The following is a 24,997-nucleotide window of genomic DNA, read 5'->3' on the forward strand; positions in this document are numbered from 1 at the left end:
TTACTTGTATTTAAGTGTCTCCAGGGCTGACCATTCATTATTGGTTAACAACTGGTGGGCTCTTCCCTGGAGAAGACTGTCTCTCTTGCTCCTAGAATTCCTGGTTTGCCTGTAGTTCTTTGTGTAAAGTTGAGGAACTTTCTGCATGACCACAGAAGCACATCTGTTTTCGTTCAGGTCATATTTAGACAGTCATGCTAGTGAGACTTTATGGGTGTGGCTTCTGACACCCTCCTAAAACTCAATCCCCTATTGCTCTGCGGACATTTTGTCCGCAGAGTTCTGAGCTTTAGGTACAGGGATTGTCTTGTAGATGACAGTTGACAGAAGGCTCCACGGCTCTGCATCTTGATCGGTTGTGGTTTGATATCCTGGTCGCCGTATTTTACAAGGATAAATGTCCTTATAAGGGTGAGAGCTACACTCCTTAGCAAGCAGCTAGGCAGTTGCAATGCTCCTCCAACCATTTCTATTCAGTCTCATGAATCAGTCGAATTTTCTATTCTACGGAACAGTTTACAGACACTCGGCGAGAACGTGTCAAGGAAGACTTCGCCCGCGCGAGGGGATTGTGGGAGCGCTGTGGTAGTCCCGTGGGCTCATGGGAAATGTAGTGCGATTGCCTGCAATATGGCGGCGCCCAGGTGAGGCTCGGTGGGAGCGCTTGCCTAGGTCTCTAGGCTGGAGCCGGGTTGGCTGACCGTAGAGAAAGCATCCGGGAGCTGAACATCTCTGGTAAGGAGAGACGGAAGTGTATGGTGCCTGTTTTTAGCGGCGAAGGAAGGTCGCGAGCCATAGCTTACTCCTGGCAGCTGCGTGTCTGCTGTCCTGGCCCATTGGGCCGAAGCAGGCTGCGTACGTCTATGGGGTGTCGGGAGCCCCGCTGGAGTCTAGTGTTCATGAGTTTGGCGTGGGATGGGTGCCCAGGGGTGTCTGTGCTGGCTGCTACCGTGGTGGGAGACCGGCAACCGATTCTCATTCCTTTCCAGCCCTAGTGCATTCTGTGAAGCAAAGGCATACACACTCGTGGCTGTGCCTCTGCGAATCTGCTTCTTCTTACACTCTTCCTTGATCAGTCCTGCCTCTGGGGCAGGGGTGGTGGCAGCCTGCGGATTTGGTCGATTTCCTGTGAACGCTTTGTTGCAAGCTGTACGCCAGGTAACCAAGACTGTGTGGGCAAGAGTCTTTCTCAGTTCAAAGCATTAAGGTAATTAGGATACACATCCGGTGTTATGGAAGTCATTGAAAATGGCTGTCAAAATCAGAATTCTAGAGAAGTTTAGGAGCTAAAATGGCAAATTCTACTTAGGTTTATTTTTTAAAAAATAGTGAGTTGCTACTGGGTATTGTAAGCGTTTTGTCGGGATGGGTCAGGACAGGATGGAACAGGAGTGGATCAGGTGTTCTGGCACTCGGGAGTCACAGAATACTCAGTGTTACACAGCTCAGGTGGAAAGGTATCCTGGAGCTCGGGAGCCAAGGGTACTGAGTGTTACACAGCTCAGGTAGAAAGGTATCCTGGAGCTCGGGAGCCAAGGACCACCACAGGTTCCAGCTCAGGTAGAAAGGTATCCTGGAGCTCGGGAGCCAAGGACCACCACAGGTTGCAGTAAGCTTGGCAGCTTACAGCCTTGCCTTAGAGAAAGGCTTCTCTGGTGTATCAGCTCCGCTCCAGCAGGACAGGGTCTTCCAGCTGGGGATGTTCGCCTAGTGTAGCAGTTTTGCTCCGCAGGAGGTTTCTCGGGCGAAGTTGCTACAGTTCAGCTCTGCTCCTGGAGAGCGGAGAGCAGGGAGCCGGGAGCAGAGTGTAACAACTCCGCTCTGCCAAGGAAGGTTTCCCGGGCAAGTGTTACAGCGCTGCTTGCTCTGCTCTACTCTGCTCTGCCCAGGGTCGCCTCTGCTGTCGCCGCCGCAAAAGAAGATCTTCACCCAAAGCTCATCCAAAGGGGTTTATTGGGAGGCAGCTGGACCAGCCAAGCTGAACATACACAGGGTTTATATAGGGATTCTTGGGGTTGGGGAAGTTTTTCCAGAGTAGGGATTGGTCCGATTTCAGTGCTGAGCTCAGATTGGCTAGAGCTCTGCTCCGGGATTGGTTACTTTTTTACACAGGATTAGGGTCAGATTTGGCTCTGATTTCAGGGCCAAAGTGTGTTTCTTTCTCTGGTCCTTTTTAGCCTTTTGGCTCCAATTTTAGGGCCAGGGTACATTTCTTTCACTGACTCTGATTCCAGGGACAAAGTGTGTTCCTTTGGCACAGGTTTTAGGGTCAGGGTACATTTCTTTGGTTCTGGTTGCAGGGCCAAAGTGTGTTTCTTTGGCTCTGCTCAGGGTGGGTTTCTTTGACTGGTCCCTTTTTCCTACAGGTATCACATCCTGTTTATGGATATGCTGGTGCTACCCGGTGAATCACTAGTTCATACAGTTAATTTTCTATGGACTTATAGGAAAGGAAAATAGGTGCCGAATGTAAGGAAAAACACAGCAACATAGAATGTGTAATTCAGAAGGTTAGGGGTGTGATAAAAAACGTGCTAATTTTTTTTTCTAGTTGTGTTCTTTTAAAATAGATAATGCAATTTGGATAGCTTATAAATTCAAAAGTCATGGAAGGCTCTCCCTACTTACTCATCTACCTATTTCCCTTACTTGGAGCCAGCTCATATCCCTGGTTTCTCATATTTTAAAAACATATGTAAAGCCCTGTTTGCTAGGAATTTAGGTGTTCTGTCTAGTGTTTGCTAGTAAGTATGTTATATGCAATCAGAAGATTCACTTTCTCTGTGTTGCTTGATAAGCTTTTTTTCTTTCTTTCTTTCTTTTTTTTTTTTTTTTTTTTTTTGGTTTTACGAGACAGGGTTTCTCTGTTTTGGAGGCTGTCTGTCCAGCCTGGCCTCGAACTCACAGAGATCCCCCTGCCTCTGCCTCCCGAGTGCTGGGATTAAAGGCGTGCGCCACCAACGCCCGGCAAGCTTTTTTTTTTAAAGATTGTCTTTATTTTAGGTATATGTATACTGTGTGCATGTGTACATGTGCACCACTTACATGCCTGGTGCCCAAGGAGGACAGAAGAGAGAGGCAGATCTGGAACTTGAGCTGGTAGCTCATTCCTGGTTATGATGTAGGTGGTAGGACTTGAACCCAGGCCCTCTGGAAAAGCTGTCAGTGTTTATAACCACTGAGCCATCTCTCCAGCTATGGCTCTCTGTTTTCTGACTTAGGCATGGACACAGTACAGTTGCTACGTGGAGTAGTATCCAAAAAAGACATACTGGGAGTTAGTTAGTGACAGAGGCTTTATGTCTCTATACTCTCCTTACCAACAGAGAACGTGCTCAGGCTGGAGGAACTGAAGTACTGTCCTGGCTGGTGTCTTAGTGACCTGTCACATGCAAGGTGCACTCAGGCAATTGTGCAGTTGTCTTGATTCCTGTCTTCTTCACAGGATCTGAATAATCAGGGCATGTTCATATTAGGGAACTTGTCTTTCCTCCCTCTCTTCTCCCTGTTTCCTGTCCTTCTGTGCCTCCAGTGTAAATCAGGTCAGCATTTCTGCTCACCGCAGGCGGGGTATTGCAGCTCTTCTCATCAATATCCTACCTTGCTCTCCAACTGGCCTGCCTCACTGACTTTACCTCCTAATGTGCTCCATGTATTAGGAAACTGAGCTAAGGCCACTTTTCTTCTGTCCTTAAATTAAGTCTAGTAAATAGAGTTTTGACTGTGTCCCAGTTGTTTTGAAAAGTAATTTTGTTGTTGTTGTTGTTTTTGCTTTTGTCAAGACAGGCTTTTGCTGTGTAGCTTTAGAGTCTGTCCTGGAACTCTCGATCTATAGACCAGGCTGGCCTTGAATTTACAGAGACTTACTTGCCTTTGCTTCTGGAATGCTGGGATTAAAGGCATGCACCACCACCACCACCACCACCACCACCACCACCACCACCACTGCCCAGATTGAAATGCAATTTTATTTGAGCTTATTTCATTTGTTAATTTTGCAGTGGGTAGCACTGAACTAGAGTTTCAGTAAACACTGCTGTTCTAAAACAATATGCCAGCTGGGCATAGCAGTACACATTTGTCATACTAACACACAGAGGCTGAGGCAGGATAACCTGTGTGAGCCCGATGTCAGCTAGGACTTCGAAGTGAGTAACTGTCTCAATAAATAAAAGATAATTACAAATGGGTCTTGTGGGATGTACACTTGTAATGCCAGCACTTGGGAGGCACAGGGCAGGAGTATCAGAAGTTCAGGGATGTCCTCAGCCTTGTAGCAAGTTGGAGGGTAGCCTGGGGTATATGAGACTCTGTTTCAAATCAAAACAACAACAGAAGAAGAAAAACAACTGAAATTATACCTGTATTTCACTACTGCTGGTGGACATTTCTGTTTACCTTTGCTTTTTATCATCTTACCGAATCCCTCCTTTTTAAAATCTTTATGTTGTTCTTATCCTTCTAATTGGACATCTTCCAAATTTTTGGCAGTTAACATTGATTTTTTTTGTTTTGGTCTATAACTATACCACAAACAACAACAATTCTATTAACAGTTAAGTATATGAAGATATGTCAAATTTTTCAGGGTTTTTTTTTTTTGGTATGTGCTTGTTTTGCTCAACTAACTTAAACAGTTATACAAAACCATGCACTGTGTTCTAGTTGTATGCTCATGGCACTAAGGCCATAATAGGCGTATATACTTACTCACTTAACATTCATTTATTTTTTCCACATATTTCCTGAGTATGTACTATATACTGGCATTCCTGCTCTTCAAGAGTTTACATTATGATGGAGGACTTAAGCTAACAGATGAATTGTCATGACTTTGTATTATGTTCTGAAGAATTTTATTTTTTTTTATTTGCTTTCACTTTTCTAGGTTGTTGAAGGGAAACTAAGGTTTGTTTTTTTTTTTTTTACAAAACACAAATTTTTATAAACTAGAATACATGAATAACCTAATTGTTCCATCAGGACTTTTAAGATTTACACCTTTTATACTTTTTCTTTACAGTATTACTATGAACATCAATCATAATGGTGGCCTAAAACTTAATAAAATGGAGAAGAAGTTCTTAAGGAAACAGAGTAAAGCCAGACATGTGTTGCTGAAACATGAAGGCATCCAGGCAGTGTCTTATCCCACTCAGGTGACCATGACCTTAAACTGTTATTATCACTTGAATGTACCTGTGTCAATACTGTAATTATTATGTTAATATTGTAAAGTATATTTAATGATATGTTGCACCCATATTAGATATACATGTTGTAGGATGTGCTTGTTTTCCATTTGTATGGTAACCTAGTCTGTAGCTTGAATTCATGTTGTTAGTGTGGGTGGAAATAGAGCTATATTCAACATGTAACTCACAACTATAATAGGAAGACAGATATTTCTGGTGGTCTTAGGAACCCCCAACCATAAATTGATTTTCATTGCCACTTCTTAACTGTTATTGTGCCACTGAGCGGTGTTTCAGTTCCCAAGACTGTCAGAAGTAAGGGTTCTCTGATGGTTGTGACCAACAGATTGAGAGCAACTGAACTAGAGCATGTTGCAATTACATATTAATAATAACATGTATGAATCTTTTTAATTAATAAAACAAGTTTAACATTCATTATTATGTTTAATTCTCTAAAAGTCTATATAAGCTGGATGGGAAACCATCGTCATGAGAGGTTAACTTCCCTCAATGTTAAGCTAGTAAGTGATTGAATAGAAATTTGAAGATAGATCTTCTGTATCCTAATATAATCCTCTTTTCTTACCTTTCCTATGATACAAAATATTTTGGCTATATAATGTAGACTGTTTTCGTTAGTCCTTATTTACAAAACCTTTTCATGTCTGTTGGAAATAATTAAGTGAGGTGACATGAGCTACTGTGAGGGTTCCTGGGCTTTAAATTACAACCAAATGTAACACACTTCTTTCCTTATTTAGATATACACATTACTTTTGACTTTGGCTTCACTTCTTAACTGGACACAGTATATCTAAAACTCACACTAAAGACTCTCAGGATTATATCTAATTGTCTTGTATTTATTAATGAAGTAACCAGTAACATCTGAGTGGCCTCTGACCACTGGAGACATCAAGGTATGATTGGAGAATTGAACCTTAACCATCTTTCTCCAGGGAAGGAGTAGTGAGCTGTTGTTCATGGTTTTAAAGCCCTACAACACTTCACAACTATCCCAATGAAGGGCTAAGGATGTAAATGAAGACAAAGACAGAGGCTCTTGCAAGGAGAATGGAGTTTATTTTTAACAAGAGTGGACCCTTAAACCACCAAGGTCAGAAGCCTACTTTCCCAGGGCCCTCCGGCAAAGGATGGGCGCATAACAGGAATTAGTATTTATAGAAAACAGGAACTTGCATGCAGGCCTTACTGGGAGGAGGGGATAAGAGGTATTTTGCTCGAAGCTCCTGGTCACAATCTGGGGCGGCAGAATCCCATGGGGGAATGGTGCAACAGGAAGGGAAGTTGAGTTGATCACCATGTTAGTTACTTTTATTATCACTGCAACAGAGTATCTGACAGAGTAGGGAGGAAGGAAAAAAAATTGAAATCACAATTTAGAAACTATAGTCCATTATACCAGAAACAGCATTATTGTAGTACTGGGTCCTGTGGCCTTAGGCATGGGCGGTAGCTGGTTATCTTAAAGTGAAGATAAGAAGTGGCTTGAGAATAAGCTGGGGGGAGCTACAGCCTACAAGCCCCAACTCAACTAGCTAGTACCAGCTGACTGTGAGACATCTGACATATAAACCATACCAACCAGTGGCCCATGATGTATTTAGTCATGCCTGTGCGGAAGGTGCTATAAAACTCGAAGAAGACAGAATTGAGAGTATCTGGATATTAGAGCACATGGAATTTGCGGGAGGGCGGTGTCCTCAGGGTGAGCAGTGAGTTGATGCCTTTCAGTAACCTGTATAATGAATGTGTGGCCATGAGCAGTGTTACCCTGTGTGGCCATGAGCAGTGTTACCCTGAGTCCTGTGAGCTTCTCTGAGAAGGGAATCTCAGGAACTGAGTTATGGCTATTCTGTCAGAAGTTTAGCTGACAGTTTCTTGCTGATGGGGGCAGGCTTGCAGAACTGAGTCCGTGGGCTGATGTTCTCACTAGGTAACTAGTACTAGATTGAATTGATTGACTAGAGAAAATTGCAGGACATTTAGCTAGCCTGCTGAAGAATCTTCCCAAGAATTAATTGGTTGCTGGTCTTCTTAATTCTGTTGTTTTAGGTAGATGAGAATAGGAAAAGGTACTGTGTTTCCTTTGTGTGTCTGACTCAGATTTAGGGAAATGGGTTTTTTTTTTTTTTTGTAATGGTGGCCACATATAACTAAATTGTTATAGTGTTTTAATGAAAACACCTTATTGAATGAAGCCCATGATAAAGCAATATGAGCATAAATTTTGTGCTCCTTAACACAGTATTGTAGTAATAAGTTTATTATGTGTATCCTTATACTTGTGTGAACAAATGTATTTGGCTGCCCTCTGGGGAGGAGAGTTTTATCTTTCTTATCCAGTTTAATGATAATTCTATTACACCCTTTTTTTTTTTTAACGAGACCGGGTTTCTCTGTATTGTTTTGGAGGCTGTCAGTCCAGCCCAGCCTCGAACTCACAGAGATCCCCCTGCCTCTGCCTCCCGAGTGCTGGGATTAAAGGCGTGTGCTACCACAGCCCGGCCTATTACACCCTTTTCAAGGTATGTTATAGATAGCCTCATATTGTGTGATGAAACAAACATTAATTTACTGATTTCGACCTTAGTACAACTCATGGAATCAGTAAACTATTGTACTCTGAGCAAACATGTCTTGTGAGTTAAAAATAGGCTTCACGTTTTAATAGCACATTCAATAAACCAAATTGAGGCTGTATTTCAGAAACTTGTATGACCTGTATCTCTTTGTAATATTGTCTTGCACCTGGTATCACTGATGAAATTAGTAAGAGGCTTTTGGTTTTTGTTTTGTTTTTTTAAGAGGCAGGGTTTCTCTATGAAAGAGTCCTGGCTGTCTTGGAACTCTGTGGGCAGGCTGGCCTGGAACACATAGAGATCTGCCTGCCTCTGCCTCCCGAGTGCTGGGATTAAAGGTGTGAAATGTCTCAGGAAATAAAGGTGTCTGCTACACAAATCTAACAGCCTGGGTTCTGTCCTTGGACCCATTGTGCTGGAAGGAGAGAGGTATCTCCAGAAAGTTGTCCTTTAATCTTAACATGGGTGCTGTGGCTCATGGACGTCCATCCTCACACTCCACAGACACCTCATCCACACACTCAAATAAGACTCAGTAATAGGTGATAAATGGTGGTTTTTAAGTATAGTACTATACGGGTACTAGACTATAAACTTAAAAATAAGGAAAGGAAAATTCCCTTACTTCCCCACATCCCATTACTAGAGCCTAGCAGTCTACAAAGTGACAGGAAGTAAGTGTGAAGTTTATAAAGGAAAACAGTTTTCTTGCAATCTGACTAAATTACTTTGAATTGATTTTCTTGAGCAGGACAACCTTTCATGGTTTATGGACCTGCAATTAAGTTTCCTTTGACCCAGTTCCTTGGCGTTTACTTTTTGGTAAACATAGTGTAATGGTTATATTCAAAGTAGAATACTAATAACCAAAGTAGAAGACTAATAACCAAAGAAGACTAATAACACTAGTGCTCTCTTACTTAACCCAGTTTTCTGCTAAATATTTCTTGCTCTGTAAAGTGGGGCTTATATTATAAAATAAGTTTACTTTGTTGTTTTTTTTTTGTTGTTGTTGTTGTTGGTTTTTCGAGATAGGGTTTCTCTGTATTGTTTTGGAGGCTGTCCTGGAACTTGCTCTGTAGACCAGGCTGGCCTCGAACTCACAGAGATCCGCCTGCCTCTGCCTCCCGAGTGCTGGGATTAAAGGTGTGCGCCACAGACGCCTGGCAAGTTAACTTCATTTTAAAGATTATGCTAAATCCATGTAGAACATTGATTCTTTGGTAAAGAATGACTGCATGTTTTTCTCCATTCTTCATTCCTTCCTTTTCATGATGTTAATTTGTATTTCTGAACATAATAGGAAGTTAGACTTTAGCCTTCATTTCTCGTTATGAAGAAATGCATATATCATTATTATAAGCTATTTAAAAAATAAATATTTATAGCTTAGGAAAACTTTTCTTCTGGAATATTTAGTAAATTAGTTTACATACTTTGTGTGAAGCTAGCAAACCAAATAACTAAGGAAAAGAAAGATTTTAATTGCATTATTCTGAAATAATGAAGTTTCATTTTATTGTCAAATAATATGCCATATCAAGTGCTTGTTATTTACCTGCCACTTCTTTTTTTTTAAGAGCCTGGTTATTGCCAATGGTGGTCTTGGTAATGGTGTGAGTAGGAAGCAACTGCTTTTGGCTTTAGAGAAATGTGGACCCGTGGAAGCTCTTCTAATGCCACCTAATAAGCCGTATGCATTTGTGATATACAAAACTGTCGAAGAATCCAAGAAAACCTATGCTACTCTCAATGGAAAAGAAATCATTGATGATTTGGGGCAGAAGATCATTCTGTACTTAAATTTTGTGGAACAAGGTATCTTGAAGTTACGTACTTTTAGTCTGAGTTTTCTTCTTATAGAGTCTCTATCAATTGTTTTTTGTGTGTGGGAAGATGGTTTTGTGTGTGTGTGTGTGTGTGTGTGTGTGTATGTGTGTATACATGTATGTGATGGTGTATTTGCTTGTTGGGAGTCAAAGGCTGATGGGGAAGAGAGGAGCCCTTACTCACTGGTGGTAAGAGTGTGGGCAGTATTTCCATATGATCCCGTTATTCTGCTCCTGGTTATATACCCAAAAGAATTTGAATGTTTTCTTGTCTGTTGACTAAAGATGTCGGACACAAATGTTGATACTTTGCCTTCTTTCTCTAGATGAACCCCTTCTATTTCTTCCTCTTATTGATTCTAGTGGAGAGAGGACACCTTTGTCTTGTTGCTGTCCTGAAATTAGAGGAAATACAATTTTCTCCTGTTTAACATAATTGTCTGTAGGTTTCTTATATATAGTCTTTTTATACTGGGTACGGTACTTCCTAGTTCTTCAGAGATTGTTGTACTTTGTAGAGTCTTTTCTGCATCGAGTAACAATGTAGTCAGTGTGGTTTCTGACCCCATATCTTATTCTTTTACCCTTGACATTTTTTATTATTTAAGTTAGAAACAAGCTTGCTACACATGTCAATCCCAGCTCCCTCTCCCTTCCCTCCTCCCCTACCCTCAACCAACCCTCCCATCCCTCCACCCAATCCCCACTTGGCTCCCCAGGGAGGGTGAGGCCCTCCATGGGGGATCTCAAAGTCTGTCATATGATCCGGGGCAGGGCCTAGACCCTCCCCCATGTGTCCAGGCTGAGAGAGCATCCTTCCATGTGGAATGGTTTCCCAAAGTCCATTCGTATGCCAGGGATAAATACTGATCTACAGCCTGAGTCCCCATAGATTGCCAAGACCTCCTCATTGATACCCAAATTTAGGGGATCTGGATCAGTCCCATGCTGGCCTCTCAGCCATCAGTCTGGGGTACATGAGCTCCCCCTTGTTCAGATCAGTTGTCTCTGGGTTTCACCTGCCTGGTCTTGACCCCTTTGCTCATCACTCCTCAACTGGGTTCCAGGAGTTCGGCTCAGTGTTTAGCTGTGGGTGTCTGCTTCTGCTTCCATCAGCCATTGGATGAAGGCTCCAGGATGGCACATAAGGTAGTCCTCAATCTCACTATTGGGGGAGAGCATTAATTAATTAAATAATTAAATAAATAATTAATTAATTTTTAGAAACAAGCTTGTTTCACATGTCAATCCCAGCTCCTTCTCCCTCCTCTCCTCTCCCGTCCCCCCCACCAGGCCCTTCCAGTCCCCCCACCCAATCTCCACTCTAATCCCCAGGTGATGCCCTCCATGGTGGATCTCCAGAGTCTGTCATTTCATCCAAGGAAGGGCCTAGGCCCGGGGGAGGACATTTAAGGTAGCCTCTCCACTATTGCTTAGATTGCCAGTTGGTGTCATCCTTGTAGATCCCTGGAAATCTCACTAGTGCGAGATCTCTCCTCAAACCTATAGTGATTCCCTCGTCCTGCTCGCCTCTATTCTTCCCCCTACTCAATCTTCCTGCTCCCCCATGCCCTCCTCTCCCCTCCTCTTCTCCCCGTCTTTCTCCACTCCCTCTCCTCTCCCCCCATGCTCACAATCTGCTCAGGAGATCCTGTCCCATTCCCTTTCGCTGGGGTACCATACATATCTCTCTTAGGGTTCTCTCCATTTCCCAGACTCTCTGGTGGTAGGATTGTAGTCTGGCACTTCCCTGATCCATGTCTAAAATCCATATATGAGTGAGTACATACCATGTTTGTCTTTTTGTGACTGGGTTACCTCACTCAGGATGGTTTCTTCTAATTCCATCCAGTTGCCTGAAAATTTCAAGATTCCATTGTTTTTTTTTTTTCTGCTGAGTAGCACTCCATTGTGTAAATGTACCACATTTTCTCTATCCACTCTTCAGTTGAGGGGCATCTAGGTTGCTTCCAAGTTCTGGCTATTAAAAATAATGCTCCTATGAACATTATGGAGCAGATGTCCTTATTGTATGACTGCGCATCTTTGGGGTATATGCCTAAGAGTGGAATTGCTGGATGTTGTGGTAGACTGATTCTCATTTTCCTGAGGAATCTCCATTCTGATTTCCAAAGTGGCTCTGTAGTTGGCACTCCCACCAGCAGTGGACGAGTGTTCCTCTTTCTCCACATCCTCTCCAGCATAAACTGTCATTGGTGCTTTCGATTTTAGCCTTTCTGACAGGAGTAAGATGATATCTCAGAGTTGTTTTGATTTGTATTTCCCGGATGGCTAAGGATGTTGAGCACTTTCTCAAGTGCCTCTCAGCCATTTTAGACTCCTCTATTGAAAATTCTCTATTTAGTTCTGCAGCCCACTTTTTAATTGGATCCTTTGGTGTTTTGGAGACTTGCTTCTTGAGTTCTTTGTAAATTTTGGAGATCAGCTCTCTGCCAGATGTGGGGTTAGTGAATATTTTTTCCCATTCTGTGGGCTGCCTTTTTGTCTTGCTGACTGTGTCCTTTGCCTTACAGAAGCTTCTCAGTTTCAGGAGGTCCCATTTATTAATTGTCAATCTCACTGTCTGTGCTACTGGTGTTATGTTCAGGAAGTAGTCTCCTGTACCAATTCATTCCAGGATACCTCACACTTTCTCTTCGAAAGAGGTTCAGTGTGGCTGAATTTTTGTTGAGGTCTTTGATCCATTTGGACTTAAGTTTTGTGCATGGCGATAGACATGGATCGATCCGCATTCTTCTATACTCCAGCATCCAGTTATGCCAGCACTATTTGTTGAAGATGCTTTCTTGTCTCCATTGTATATTTTTAGCTTCTTTGTCAAAAATCAAGTGTTCATAGGTGTGTGGGTTAATGTCGGGGTCTTCAATTTGATTCCATTGGTCTACCTGTCTATTTTTGTGCCAAAACCAAACTTTTCATTACTATAGCTCTATAGTAGAGCTTGAAGTCAGGCATGATGACACCTTCAGAAGTTCCTTTATTGTACATGGTTGTTTTGGCTATCCTGGGTCTTTTGTTTTTCCATATAAAGTTGATTATTGTTCTTTCAAGGTCTGTGAAGATACCCTTGACATTTTTTAATAAATGGCAGTTTAGGCAATAACTATATGAAAAGCATTGTCTTCAAATGAAGTTTAGAAATTGACTCAATCATGTGCAAACAGAAGAGAACCGTAGAGAGTAAAGTACAGTACAACTCTGATCTTAGCCTTTGTTTTTGCATTTTGTGTGGGCCTTTCAGCATTCCTAGTTCTCAAAAGACAATTAAGAGCTTTGCAAACTGTGGCTCTGGGGAAGAATTTATTTTGTACAGGAGTTCAGGTTTTCTATATGATTATTTTAACTTGTTTTCCTGTAGCACAATGGAAAAAGTTGGGGCTTCAAGCCTTACCTCCAGGCCTCTTGGTGGTAGAAGAAAGTGTGTCTTCTGAGGATGAAAAAATGCTTTTGGAAAGTGTTAATTGGACAGAAGATACAGGCAATCAGAATTGTAAGTAAAACTTCAAGGTTCATAGATTAGATTCATAAATAAAATGTCTGGATAATATCCTGTTTCTGTTCTTGATTTCATTGAACACCATAGGTTTACTGGCATTCTACTGTTTGTTTCCTCAAGACCACTGGAAGTAGCTTGGACTTGGTGGTAGGCAAACCACACTAACAGTTCTTAGCAACAGTTTTATATATAGTACTGTTATGTATAACATTTGTGTAGTGACCAGTTCTAAACTCCAGGCTGAAGAATGTTAACATACCTTTTATCAGACCTTCCACTGTTTAAAATCTTGTTCACTTCTTGACCTGGCCAACAGGTTGTTCAATGGCAAGTTTGTGAGGGATTTGACCAGGGAATCAGAAATAATAAAGACAGGAAAGTTTGGGTCAGGAGGTCCCGCGCAAGTTATGTCTTATGCCAAACAAGCTATTAAGAAGTACAGCATATTATATACAATTTAGAGGGGGGAAACTGAACAGAGTTACCGGAACGTTAAACACAGAGGTGTTGCACAAAGGGACACAGGAATTCTCATGTGTCACAGGCTGAGCTGTCAGTGGCCTGGGGACTAATAGCTATAGTCTGTCTCTTCAAGGGGGAAAAGTCAGGTTCCCAGAGTCTGACACCTTGACTTCTTCAAGGCCCTGGCCTGAGTCGCATACTCCACCTTGCCAGGTCTGCCCCTAGGCAAGGACACAGAGCTGGTGTTCCTTTAGTTCTTTCATCAGGGTCTCTGAAAAAGCTTTAGGTTGGCCTGGCTCCCAACATTTCTTCTGTCCTGAGGATTCCTCCAAGTACTCAGTACTCCAGGACATCCTGTGAGAATGAAGCTGCAGTGAGAGCTGGTTCCTCTTTCCAGATCACTAGCAGCCTTGTGGGTGGCAGGATATAAACATACTCCTCTCACGTTAATAGGGGAAATTCTTTAAGTGGTCTAAGCAAAACACAACAAATTATATAAACAGTGGCTCATTGGCTCATGTTATTAAAACAGTACTTTAGCAGTTAGGAGAAGTTGTCATTACCTAACAATTCCTTATAATGTTGAGTGAAATATGAAGTGTTGCTGTCCTTTTCTTTCAAGCAGTTTATTTTCTTTATACAGTTCAAAAATCCTTAAAACACAGAAGAGTTAAACATTTTGGCTATGAATTTCACTATGAGAACAACACTGTGGATAAAGATAAGCCCTTACCTGGGGGTAAGTACATATTAATACAGTAAGTGGTGGCATGGGAAGAATGATGTGATACATTAGAAGTTTATAGTGGTTGAGGAGGTATGTGCCATCTGTAGGTAACTTTTTGAGATAACTGGTTAAATTTTGAGCATATTAATTCAGTAATTGGCCTGGTTTAGCTATAAAAGTTCAGATATATAGATGAAGTCAAAGCTCCTGTCTGTTTCTATTCCTTCCTTCATTCATTTGTTCATTTGTCTGTCTCTTTTTTTGTTTTTTTTTTTTTTTTGGTTTTTCAAGACAGGGTTTCTCTGTGGCTTTGGAGGCTGTCCTGGAACTCGCTTGGTAGTCCAGGCTGGTCTCGAACTCACAGAGATCCGCCTGCCTCTGCCTCCCGAGTGCTGGGATTAAAGGTGTGCGCCACCAACGCCCGGCTCTGTCTATCTTTCTATGTATCTATCATTTTGCAGCCTGACCATAGTTTCTCCTCCATCCTCTCTTCCCAGCCTCTTCCCCTACTTCCCTTCTGCTCCCCCCATCTACTCCTCCATTTATATTCAGAAAAGGGCACACCTGCCATGGATATCAACAAAACCTGGCATATCAACTTGCAGTAAGACTAAAAACCTCTTCTTGTATTAAGACTAGAGGAAGACAACCCAGTATGATTTACGGGGTCGCAAAAGCCAGCAGAAGAGTCAGAGACAGTCCCTGCTCCCACTGTTAGTCCCACAAGAAGACCAAGCTAGACAGCTGTCACATATGTGCATAGTGTGTAGGTCAGTCACATTCAGGCTTCCTGGTTGTTGGTTCAGTCTCTGTGAGTACCTAGCAACCCAGGTTAGTTAATTCTGTGGGTTTTCTCGTGATGTTCATGACCTCTCTGGTTCCTACAACTCTTCCTCTCTTCAGCAGGAATTCCCAAGCTCAGCTTAATGTTTTAATGTGGGTTTCTGCAGTTATTTTTTTACCAGGGGCTGAATGAAGCCTCTCTGATGACTAATGGCATCAATCTATGAATATAGCAGTATATCATTAGGCATCATTACATTGCCATCCTTTTCTTCAGTCATGTTTGGTTCTATCCTAGATCTCTGGGGCTACTCAGCCTCTGGGTCCTGGTGCTTCAGGCAGTAGCAGGGGTGGTGGGCTCACTTTCCTGGCATGGGTCTCAAACTGGAGCAGTCATTGGTTGGCTACTCCCATAATTTCTCACAACCTTAACATCAGTAAATTTTCTAGGCAAGACAGGTTATAGGTCAAAGGTTATTTGGCTGGGTTGGTCTCCTAATCCCTCCACTGGAAGAAGTCTTGCCTGATTGCAGCTAACATCGACTTTTAAGTAGTACATACTATGTTTGTCTTTCTGGGTCTGGGTTACTGTACTCAATAATTTTTTTTCTAGTTCTATCCATTTGCCTGTGAATTTCATGGTGTTGTTGTTTCTAACAGCTGAGTAATGCTCCAAAAAATGTACCACATTTTCTTCATCCATTCTTCTGTTGAGAGGTATCTATGTTGTTTCTAGGTTCTGTAAATAACTACTAGGAATAAAGGTGCTATGAACATAGTTGAACACTTGTATGATTGAGCATCCTTTGGATATACTCAAGGGTGGTATAGCTGGGTCTTGAAGTAAATCGATTCCCAATTTTTCTGAGAAACTACAATATTGATTTCCAAAGTGACTGTTTGAATTTTCACTCCCACTAACAATGGAGGAGTGTTCCCCCTGTTCCACATCCTGGATAGCATGTACTGTCACTTGTGTTTTTGATCTCAGCCATTCTGACAGGTATAAGATGAAATCTCAAGAGTCTTTCGGTTTGCATTTCCCTGATAACTGAAAGTGTTTCTTGGCCATTTAAGATTCTTCTGTTGAGACTTCTTTGTTTAGATCTTTTAAATTGGCTTATTTTGTTTTTTGATGTCAGGCATTCATAGACATATGTTTGATTTCATTGATCAATGTGTTTTTATCCCAATGCCATGTGGTTTTTATTACTGGCACTCTGTAGTTAAGCTTGAAGTCAGGGATGGTGATAATTCTGCAAGTTCTGTCATTATACAGGATTGTTTTAGCTATCCTGGGTTTTTGTTTTTCCATATGAAATTCAGTATTGTTCTTCCAAGGTGTGTAAAGAACCGTGTTTTTATTTTACTGGAAATTTTGTTGAATCTGTAGATTGCTTTTGATAAGACGGCCATTTCAATACCTTAAACCTACTGATCTGATCCATGAGCGAGGGGGATGTTTCCATCTTCTGATATTTTCTCCAGTTTCTTTCTTTAAACACTTGAAGTTCTTTGTCATAAAGGTCTTTCCCTTGCTTGGTTAGAGTTATGCCCAGATATTTTATATTATTTGTGGCTATTGTTGAAGAGTGTTGTCCCTGATTTCTTTCTCTGCCTGTTTATCCTTTGTGTATTGGAAGGCTACTGATCTTTTTGAGATGCTCTTGTATCCAGCCACTTTGTAGAAGGTGTTTGTCAGCTGTAGGAGTTCCCTGGTAGAATTTATGGGGTCGCTTATGTGTACTATCTTATCATCTACAAATAGTGATACTTTGACAACTTCTTCAGTTTGTATCCCCTTCCTTGATCTCCTTTCCTTTAGTCTTATTGTTCTGACTAGAACTTCAAGAACTATATTGAATAGATGTGGAGAGAGTGGACAGTCTTGTGTTGTCCCAGATTTTAATGAGATTGCTTTGAGTTCTCTCCATTTAATTTGGTGTTGACTATTGACTTGCTGTGTATTGGATTTATCACATTGAGATACATCCCTTATATCCTCTATCTCTCCAAGACTTACAATCAAGAGGTGTTGGATTTTTTTTCCTCCCAAAGGCTTTTTCAGAATTTAATGAGATGATTATGTGGTTCTTTTGTTTATTTGGTGGATTACACTGACAGGTTTTCATATGTTGAGCCATCCCTGGATCTCTGGGATGAAGCCTACTTGATCATGGTGGATGTTCATTTTGATGTGTTTTTGGATTTTGTTTGCAAGTATTTTATTGAGTATTTTTGCTTTTAAGGTCATGAGGGAGATTGGTCTGTAATTCTCTTCTTTGTTGAGTCTTTGTGTGGCTTGGGTATCAGGATGACTGACATCATAAGATGAATTTGGCAGTGTTCCTTTGTTTTCTATTTTGAGGAATAATTTTAGGTGTACTGGTATTACCTCTTCATTGCTTTTTTTAATTAATTAATTAATTTTGGTTTGGAGACTTCTAATGACTGCTTCTATTTCACTCTGGATCATAGATCTATTTAAATTGTTTATCTGGTCTTGATTTAACATTGCTAAGTGAAATCTATCAAGAAATTTGTTGTTTTTTGTTTTTTGGTTGTTTTTTTTTTTTTAGATCTTCCAATTTTGTGGCATACAGGTTTTTAATGGTTTTCTGGATTTCCTCCGTGTCTATTGGTATGTCCCCCTTTTTCTTTCTTATTTTGTAAATTTGGATATTCTCTCTCTGTCTTTTAGCTATTTTGTATAAGGGTCTGTCTTTCTTGTTGATCTTTACAAAGAAGCAACTCTTTGTCTCATTGATTCTTTGTATTTCTTTGTTTCTATTTTATTGATTTCAGGCATCAGTTTCATTATTTCCTTCATTGTACCCCTCTTGGATGCAATTGCTTCTTTTTTTTTTTCTAAGTCTAAGTTGCTAGCATGAGATCTCTCCAAATTCTTGATGAAGGCACTTAGTGCTGTGAAATTCCCCTTAGCACTGCTTTCATTGTGTCCCGTAAGTTTGGATATATTCTGTATTAATTATCGTTGGATTTGTAGGAAGTCTTTAATTTCTTTATTTCCTCTTTGACATAGTAGTCATTCAGTAGAGAGTTGTTTAGTTTCCATGAGTTTGTAGGCTTTCTTTGTTGGAATCCAGCTTTAACCCCAGTGGTCTGATAGGATGCAGAGTGTTATTTCAATTTTCTTGTATCTGTTGAGACTTGTTTTGTGACATGTATATGGTTAACTTTGGAGAGTATTCCATGAGGTTCAGAGAAGAAGGTATATTCTTTTGTTTTGGGTGAAGTATTCTGTAGATGTCTGTTAGGTCCATTTGGTTCATAACGTCTGTTAGCTCTAGTATTTCTCTGTTTAGCTTTTGTCTGGATGTTCTGTCCATTGGAACCATTTGCTTGGAAAGTCTCTTTTTCAACCCTTTACTCTGAGGTTATTTCTATCTTTGATATTGGGGTGTGTTTCTTGTATACAGCAGAAAGATGGATCTTGTTTTCACATCCATTTTGTTAGCCTGTGTCTTTTTATTGGGGAGTCGACTCTTCTGATATTGATATCAATGAGCAGTGATTTTTAATTCCTGCTATTTTCTTATAGTTGGTGGTAGTGTGCATACATGAGTGTGTGTGTGTGTGTGTTGACTGAAATATTTCTCCAATCCTAAATTTATTTTTGTATGACCTTGGTTACGTTTAAGGCTTTCATTCCTGGTGAAGCCACACAATGAAAATTTCACTTTGAAAGGTATGGTTTTTAAAATTTAAAATTAATCTAAATTTTAATTTAAAATCTTTGCAGTAAGTGGAATACTTTTAAAAATTGAGAAACTATTCCATTTAATATTTAATATAAATCTACAAGTTGAGCTTCTGGAAATAAAAAATTCACATTTCTCCAAAATCTGAAGGTGTTTGACAGCAAATATGTTGCTACCACTGGAAAGTACCCATATCTAAGCCTCTGTGATATATCATAGTCAAAACACAAGCACATCAAAAATAAATTATAAAGTTACCCTCATCCTATGGTATAAGTTACGTATGAAATGTCAATCTAGATAAGGACAATTCAATGTATATTACGTTTATGATCATTTTATAAAATGTCAAAGTTTTGTTAGTATAATTATGATTTTGCACCCTTTACTTGATAGGGTCAATGGTGTAATAACCTTAAAAGAATCTTACAGGTCTATTTTTTAATTTGTTTTGCCTTTGGATTTATCATCTTCACTTTGACTGCAACACTAAAAGCTCTGATTGCTATCATAGTGTTATTTTTATAGTTTAAGTTAAACATGAAGATATTTGAGTGTGTTTTGCTTTTCTGGTTACTGACTTTAGGTCTTCCTGACATTTGCAACAGCATTTTGGAGAAATGGTTGAAAGAAGGTTACATTAAACATAAACCTGATCAGTTGACCATAAATCAGTATGAGCCTGGACATGGTAGGTGTTCCTTTGTTAAAAACATTTTCTTTCCTTTTAGGTTATCTCTTTCTTTTATGTGTGTGAGTGTTTTGCCTACATGCATGTCTCTAGTGCCCTGGGAAGTCAGAAGAGAGCGTATCAGGTCCCATTGTGGCTGGGAGCTGCCCTGTGGGTGCTGGGAACTGAACCTGGATCCTCTGGGAAGAGCATCTAGTACTCGTAACCACTGAGCATATCTTCAGCCCCAGTTGTTTCTTTTAAAATCCCAGTTATATATTTCAGAATTAAGAAGGTTATGAGACTTTTTAAGATCAAAAGTTAAAATTCAGTGGGTTTTGTTTTTATTTTTGTTTTAACTAAATTTAATTTTTAGGCTGCTTTGCTTATTTATATTCAGTATCTGTATTACTTATTACTTGCAGTCTGTACCTCCTTCCCTTCATGAACTTCCATTATAAAACAATTAAATGGATATACACTGCTGTTTGTGGTTTTGCTTGTTTTTGTTAGAGAAGGAGTTGGTAGCTCGGAAAGCAAGAAATGTATAGTAGAAGAAGCAAGTTACTCACAGAATGGAAGAAGGCTAACTGGTTGGATATTTTTCTCCTCCTGTTTTACAATGTGTAAGATAATTCTAGGAGTATGTGTCAGAGAAAATCTTAGGTATAGATATTAGTAGCATTTTCACTCGATATTTGTAGTTAAGTGATTTTTTTCCCCTAAGGGTTTTCTTTTTTTTTTTTTTCCTCTCTCACTGCTTTTATCATAGTATGCTTTATTTTATTTTTTATTGTTTTCTTGTGGTGCTGTGGATTAAACTTAGGACCTAGTATAGCACAGATTCTAATAAAAACACAGAGTCTGGGATAAATGCTGAAAAAAGATCAGAGAGACACCGGAGCAAGCCACGGTCACCTCTTACCTAGCTAACTTCTCAGCAAAAAGGGCCAGGCTCCTGTCTCTGTCCTGCCTTATTACTCCCGCTCTCCTCCCAGCCATATCGCTTCTTTTTCCTCTGAGTGCTGGGATTAAAGGTGTGCGCCTCCACTGCCTGGCCTCTGTGGTGAACTAGTGGCTGGCTCAGCACTCTGATCTCCGGGCAAGCTGTATTTATTGGAGCACAGACAATATCACCACAGCCTAGTACCTGCTAGGCAGGAACTCTGACACCGTGCTACATTCCCAGCCCCCAAGACTGGCACAGACTTGAGCTGTTCCCTTCCCAGCTCCCCCAGGGCCAGGACTGCAGATGTGTGCTGCTGTGTCCCCATTGCAAGTATTTGAACTTCTTATTATCCTGTCTTGCTTTCCACTGGTCTATACCTCCTGGAATAGGATACATGTTTCTTCTTTGTATCTTTTCTCTGAGTTACAGTTTCTTTACCAATGTCTACTCTTACCAGACTGATAAATAGAAGAGGCTGTGTCTTAATTATTAATACACTAGCTTTTTAGTGTATTAATGGCCTCTGCTCCCGGAGTCCTTGAGAAGCCCGGAGTTTATGGGAAAAAATGGCTTGTATTCGTCCTCCACATTGATTTCTTGGGCTATGAATGGAAAGTGTCCTATTTAAACAGTGACTCCGAGACCTTGTTTAGTCAAGACTCATTTTACTTTGAAATTGAGTTATCCTGTTTTTGTTTTAGTTTAATTTTGTTGAGGTATATTCACTCTCTTTTCCTTTAGCCTTAAGAAGCAAACAGTCTTTTCAGTGTAATTATGTAAGACTGTATGCGTTCATAGTCTAAATCTAGAAGGGACGATGAAGTGATAGCGTCATGTTTCCTATCTCAGGGATCCCTGCCCATATCGACACGCATTCTGCCTTTGAGGACGAGATCATTTCTCTCAGTTTGGGGTCAGAGGTAAGTGCGGAAGCATTTCTTTTCCCTTTCCTTTTTTTTTTTTTAATCAGCTTTTCACATTTTTAGCTTGAACAGTACCTTGTTTCACCCATTCTAATTAGAATGAATTAAGATTTTTAAAATGACCTGAACAAAGAGGAATTCATGGACCCCAGACTGATGACTGAGAGGCCAGCATAGGAGTGTCAGTGAGGAGGCCTCAGGTACTAGATCAGTATTTATCCCTGGCACACAAATGGACTTTGGGAGCCCATTCCACATGGAGGGTTATCTCAGCCTACTCACATGGGGAAGAGCCTAGGCCCTGCCTGGGATGATATGGCAGACTTTAGAGATCTGGGGAGCTGAGAAGCAATGGGGCGGGGGGTTGGGAGGATTGGTAGTGGCCTGGGGAGGAGGGAAGGGAGAGGGAGCTGGGATTGACATGTGAAGCAAGCTTGTTTCTAATTTAAATTAAAAGAATAGGAATATGTATGTGAAAAAAAAGATTTTAAAATGAAATGGGCTTTGTTAGCTTCTTAGTTTCTACCAGAGTGGGTAGTTTTAGCCTCTTTCTTTTTTATGTCTGGTTTTACTTTGTAGTTCATCAGATGCCAGGAGAAGTCTATACACTTAGTTATACATTTCCATTAGCAGTTAGGTGAATACAGATGCTAGGAGAAGTCTATACGTTTGTTTATACATCTCCACTAGCAGGCGAATACAGATTTCCACTGGTGTAGTTTGGTCAATTTTTGACCTTCCTTTGCTGCATTGCCACCTAGTGGCAAAAGATAGTCAGTGCATGAAGTAGGATTGTGAGATAATGACAACTGAAATACACAGGCCTGGGAATTCTACTTATTTCGTTAATTGATTAATTAATTTGGCTGTTGTCTTTTAGATGTAGTCCTTTTGGCTTTGAGCTCCTTATGTAACCCCGGCTGGTCTGGAACTCACAAAGATCCACCTTCCTCTGCCTCCTGAGTGCTGGGATTAAAAGCATGTGCCACCACACCTAGCCAAAGGGTAGACTTTTTTATTTGGTAACTTGAGTCAGACTTTGAGAAACTTCAGCAGAGGATCATTTCTGTCCCTCCAGGTGAAGGAAAGGCCCATGTTTATTCAGGGCTTGATTTCTGTAGTTGCACTTTGCTTGAGGTGCTAAACATGCAGAACCATGTTTTAATGTGGTGAATATAAGCCCCAACCCCAGACCTCCTACAGCCAGACCTTAGTTCCTTGAGCTACATGGCCCAGGCCCAGTCCCCCAGACCACTCTAATAGTTTCAGTGGCCATTGCCATTGGGGGATGCAAGTGGCCAAGTTCTACCCTACAGAAAGAGATGAAGAAAGAAAGAAAAAAAAAGCCTAAGATTGGGCCACAAAATCCCACTAAGCCCTGAATTTGCCCCAAGATCTGATGACCCTGGAAAGGTTCTCCTCCCAAAAAATCCCTCTATAAAGCCCACCTCCTGTTTTGTTCTCTTTGCTTCTCTCCCAAGCAGAGGCAACCACCCTCTTGTGTCTTTCCCAATAAATTTCTTGTGTGAGGTTTGTTGGGTGATGTGACTTTATGGTATTCTTTGGCTTCCAACTGCCAGGATACCTTTCCTCTCAGAGCTGTAACACACTGCATGCAGTTTACACATGAACTCTCAGATAGAAATAAAAAGTGAATGAATGCAAAATAATTCTTGAAATATTGAGATCATCTGATCTAACTAGTGGTTGCTTCAAAATCCGATGTCTCTCCTGGAGGCAAGTGCTCTTTGCCTCACCCCTCCTCTTCCCCTCCTCCTTTCTCTCTCCCTTTGTCTTTCCCCCATATCTGTGTAGTTTCCATCTCTGTAGCTTGAGCACTTTGGCTTCTTAACCTCTGCTGTATTCTTGTGGTCATCTTCATGCTGTGGTTAAAGAACCAATAGTATTTATTTGATATAGTAAACCATCTTATCATTTATATCAGTGGATTCTTAGAATAGAAGGTTTCAGAAATAATGAGCATGGGAAAAAAAAAAAACAAAAGTTCTTTTTCCATTTTGCTGATCGTTACTTGTAGTTTTAGGGGGCAGTGAGTAACATTCTTGAGGTTTCTTCCCGAAGTTGAGAAACTAAGAATGTTAAACGGGCAAGGGAAGATCAGCATATCTTCAGCTCCCTAATGAGAAAGGTGATGAGAGACTTCACTGTGGGTCTATGGCTATTTTACACTTCACTCTGAGTTGCAGAAATACTCTGTCCTTGTTCACACTGTCTGCCTAGAGGAAAAGCCTGGCTCTGTAACATTGGGCCCAAAGAAGCATGTTAGATCCTCCACACTGGCTGGTTCTGAGAACAGATTGAAGAAAAGGCCAGGGAGAAGTGAGCCTGCCTGCAGCATAGTGGGTCAGCTAGCTTTGCTGCTGTCTTGGGAAGCTGTAAGCAAGGAGGTAGGTAAACATTAGGAGTGTGCTTCATTTTCTAGAGAAAATTGCTTTCCTCCCCAGGAAGTATGACATTAAATACTTGAGTGATGTAAGGCAGGGAAATCTTGCACTGTTTTTAACTGAAATTTTGTTGCTCAGTATTCCCAATTTTTGTCTCTGGAGATGTACTTTTCATCTGCTGGAATGGTAGTTTTTCATTAAAACTTTCTATGTATTAGCTAGAAAGGATATGAGTTACATTTATTACAGGCACAGACTTTATCTTAAAGATAGTTCAAGGGTTAGTAAATCTTTGAGATTTGAAAATTTCAAAATTGTTATCCTGCTGTTTAAAGTAGGGTTCTAAATCTGAGCTTTTATTTTTTTCCTTTCAAGTGGGGTTAACATTGCTTTCTTGACCAAAAGATTATCATAGGAATAAAATGAGTTAATCTTCTGAAAATAGTTTTCAAACTTGGAACCATTCATATAAATAAAGACTCAGGAAGGCTTATCCACTAAGGGATCCTTGCTTGAAACCTTCAGTTTTTTTTTGTTTGTTTGTTTTTGTTTTTGTTTTTTGTTTTTTGGCAGAAAGGGAAGTCCTTGTTCCCATGGCCTGGATGCAAGTTTTCTTATCCTTGGCATCCATGATTGTTTTAAGAAATGCCCTATAATTCCTTGTAGTGTTCCTTTGGGACCTGTCTGCTGTGGCAGCCTCCTTTTCTAGCTGCTGAAGGACAGATTCTTGTTTATTGGCAAAGCTGTTACCATTGAATTGGTATCAGATTCTATCTTGCACAAGTGACCGTCACTGTAATCATGGGATGCCAGGTTATTGAAATCATGGGATGCCAGGTTATTGGGCATGCTTCTCTAAACTGTCATGAAAATGTTTCAGTGCTGAAAGTATAGTCTATAGCTGCCTATAGAATAGTGTACAGTTCTTAGCCAGGCGGTGGTGGCGCACGCCTTTAATCCCAGCACTCGGGAGGCAGAGGCAGGCGGATCTCTGTGAGTTCGAGGCCAGGCTGGGCTGACAGCCTCCAAAGCAATACAGAGAAACCCTGTCTCGTTAAAAAAACCAAAAAAAAAAAAAAAAAAAGAATAGTGTACAGTTCTTAAAGAATAACTATGACTGCCTACATATCTTATAGTATATAGTGGCTTCCTGTCTCATTAGAATAAATTTTTCAGCAGCTTCATTTTTTTTAATGCCATTGTTTTGTT

General features: G+C 40.7%; 1 protein-coding gene and 1 non-coding gene across 6 annotated transcripts in view; both read left to right on the forward strand.

Moving 5' to 3' along the window:
- The first annotated feature begins 619 nt into the window (after positions 1 to 619).
- Alkbh8 (alkB homolog 8, tRNA methyltransferase) overlaps positions 620 to 24,997 on the forward strand; it is a 48,706-nt gene continuing 24,328 nt past the window's right edge. Inside the window, exons 1-8 of one of the 5 annotated variants that reach the window (XM_040735577.1) lie at positions 620 to 735; positions 990 to 1,158; positions 5,024 to 5,159; positions 9,382 to 9,619; positions 13,010 to 13,141; positions 14,253 to 14,348; positions 19,428 to 19,532; positions 21,310 to 21,380. In XM_040735577.1, coding sequence (XP_040591511.1) covers positions 5,031 to 5,159; positions 9,382 to 9,619; positions 13,010 to 13,141; positions 14,253 to 14,348; positions 19,428 to 19,532; positions 21,310 to 21,380 — 771 coding nt within the window. In that variant the 5' untranslated portion in view covers positions 620 to 735; positions 990 to 1,158; positions 5,024 to 5,030. Of the gene's footprint in view, positions 736 to 989; positions 1,159 to 5,023; positions 5,160 to 5,959; positions 6,119 to 6,157; positions 6,316 to 9,381; positions 9,620 to 13,009; positions 13,142 to 14,252; positions 14,349 to 19,427; positions 19,533 to 21,309; positions 21,381 to 24,997 lie in introns of those variants that run through there. The other 4 variants (XM_040735576.1, XM_040735579.1, XM_040735580.1 and 1 more) reach the window with 4 other exon arrangements.
- Positions 24,450 to 24,580, forward strand: LOC121136080. Its single transcript, XR_005873210.1, has one exon. It is a non-coding gene; the product is annotated as a small nucleolar RNA SNORA24 (small nucleolar RNA).

This window comes from Mesocricetus auratus, unplaced genomic scaffold (assembly GCF_017639785.1).
Source record: "Mesocricetus auratus isolate SY011 unplaced genomic scaffold, BCM_Maur_2.0 Super-Scaffold_100047, whole genome shotgun sequence".
In the NCBI taxonomy this organism is placed as follows: Eukaryota; Metazoa; Chordata; class Mammalia; order Rodentia; family Cricetidae; genus Mesocricetus; species Mesocricetus auratus.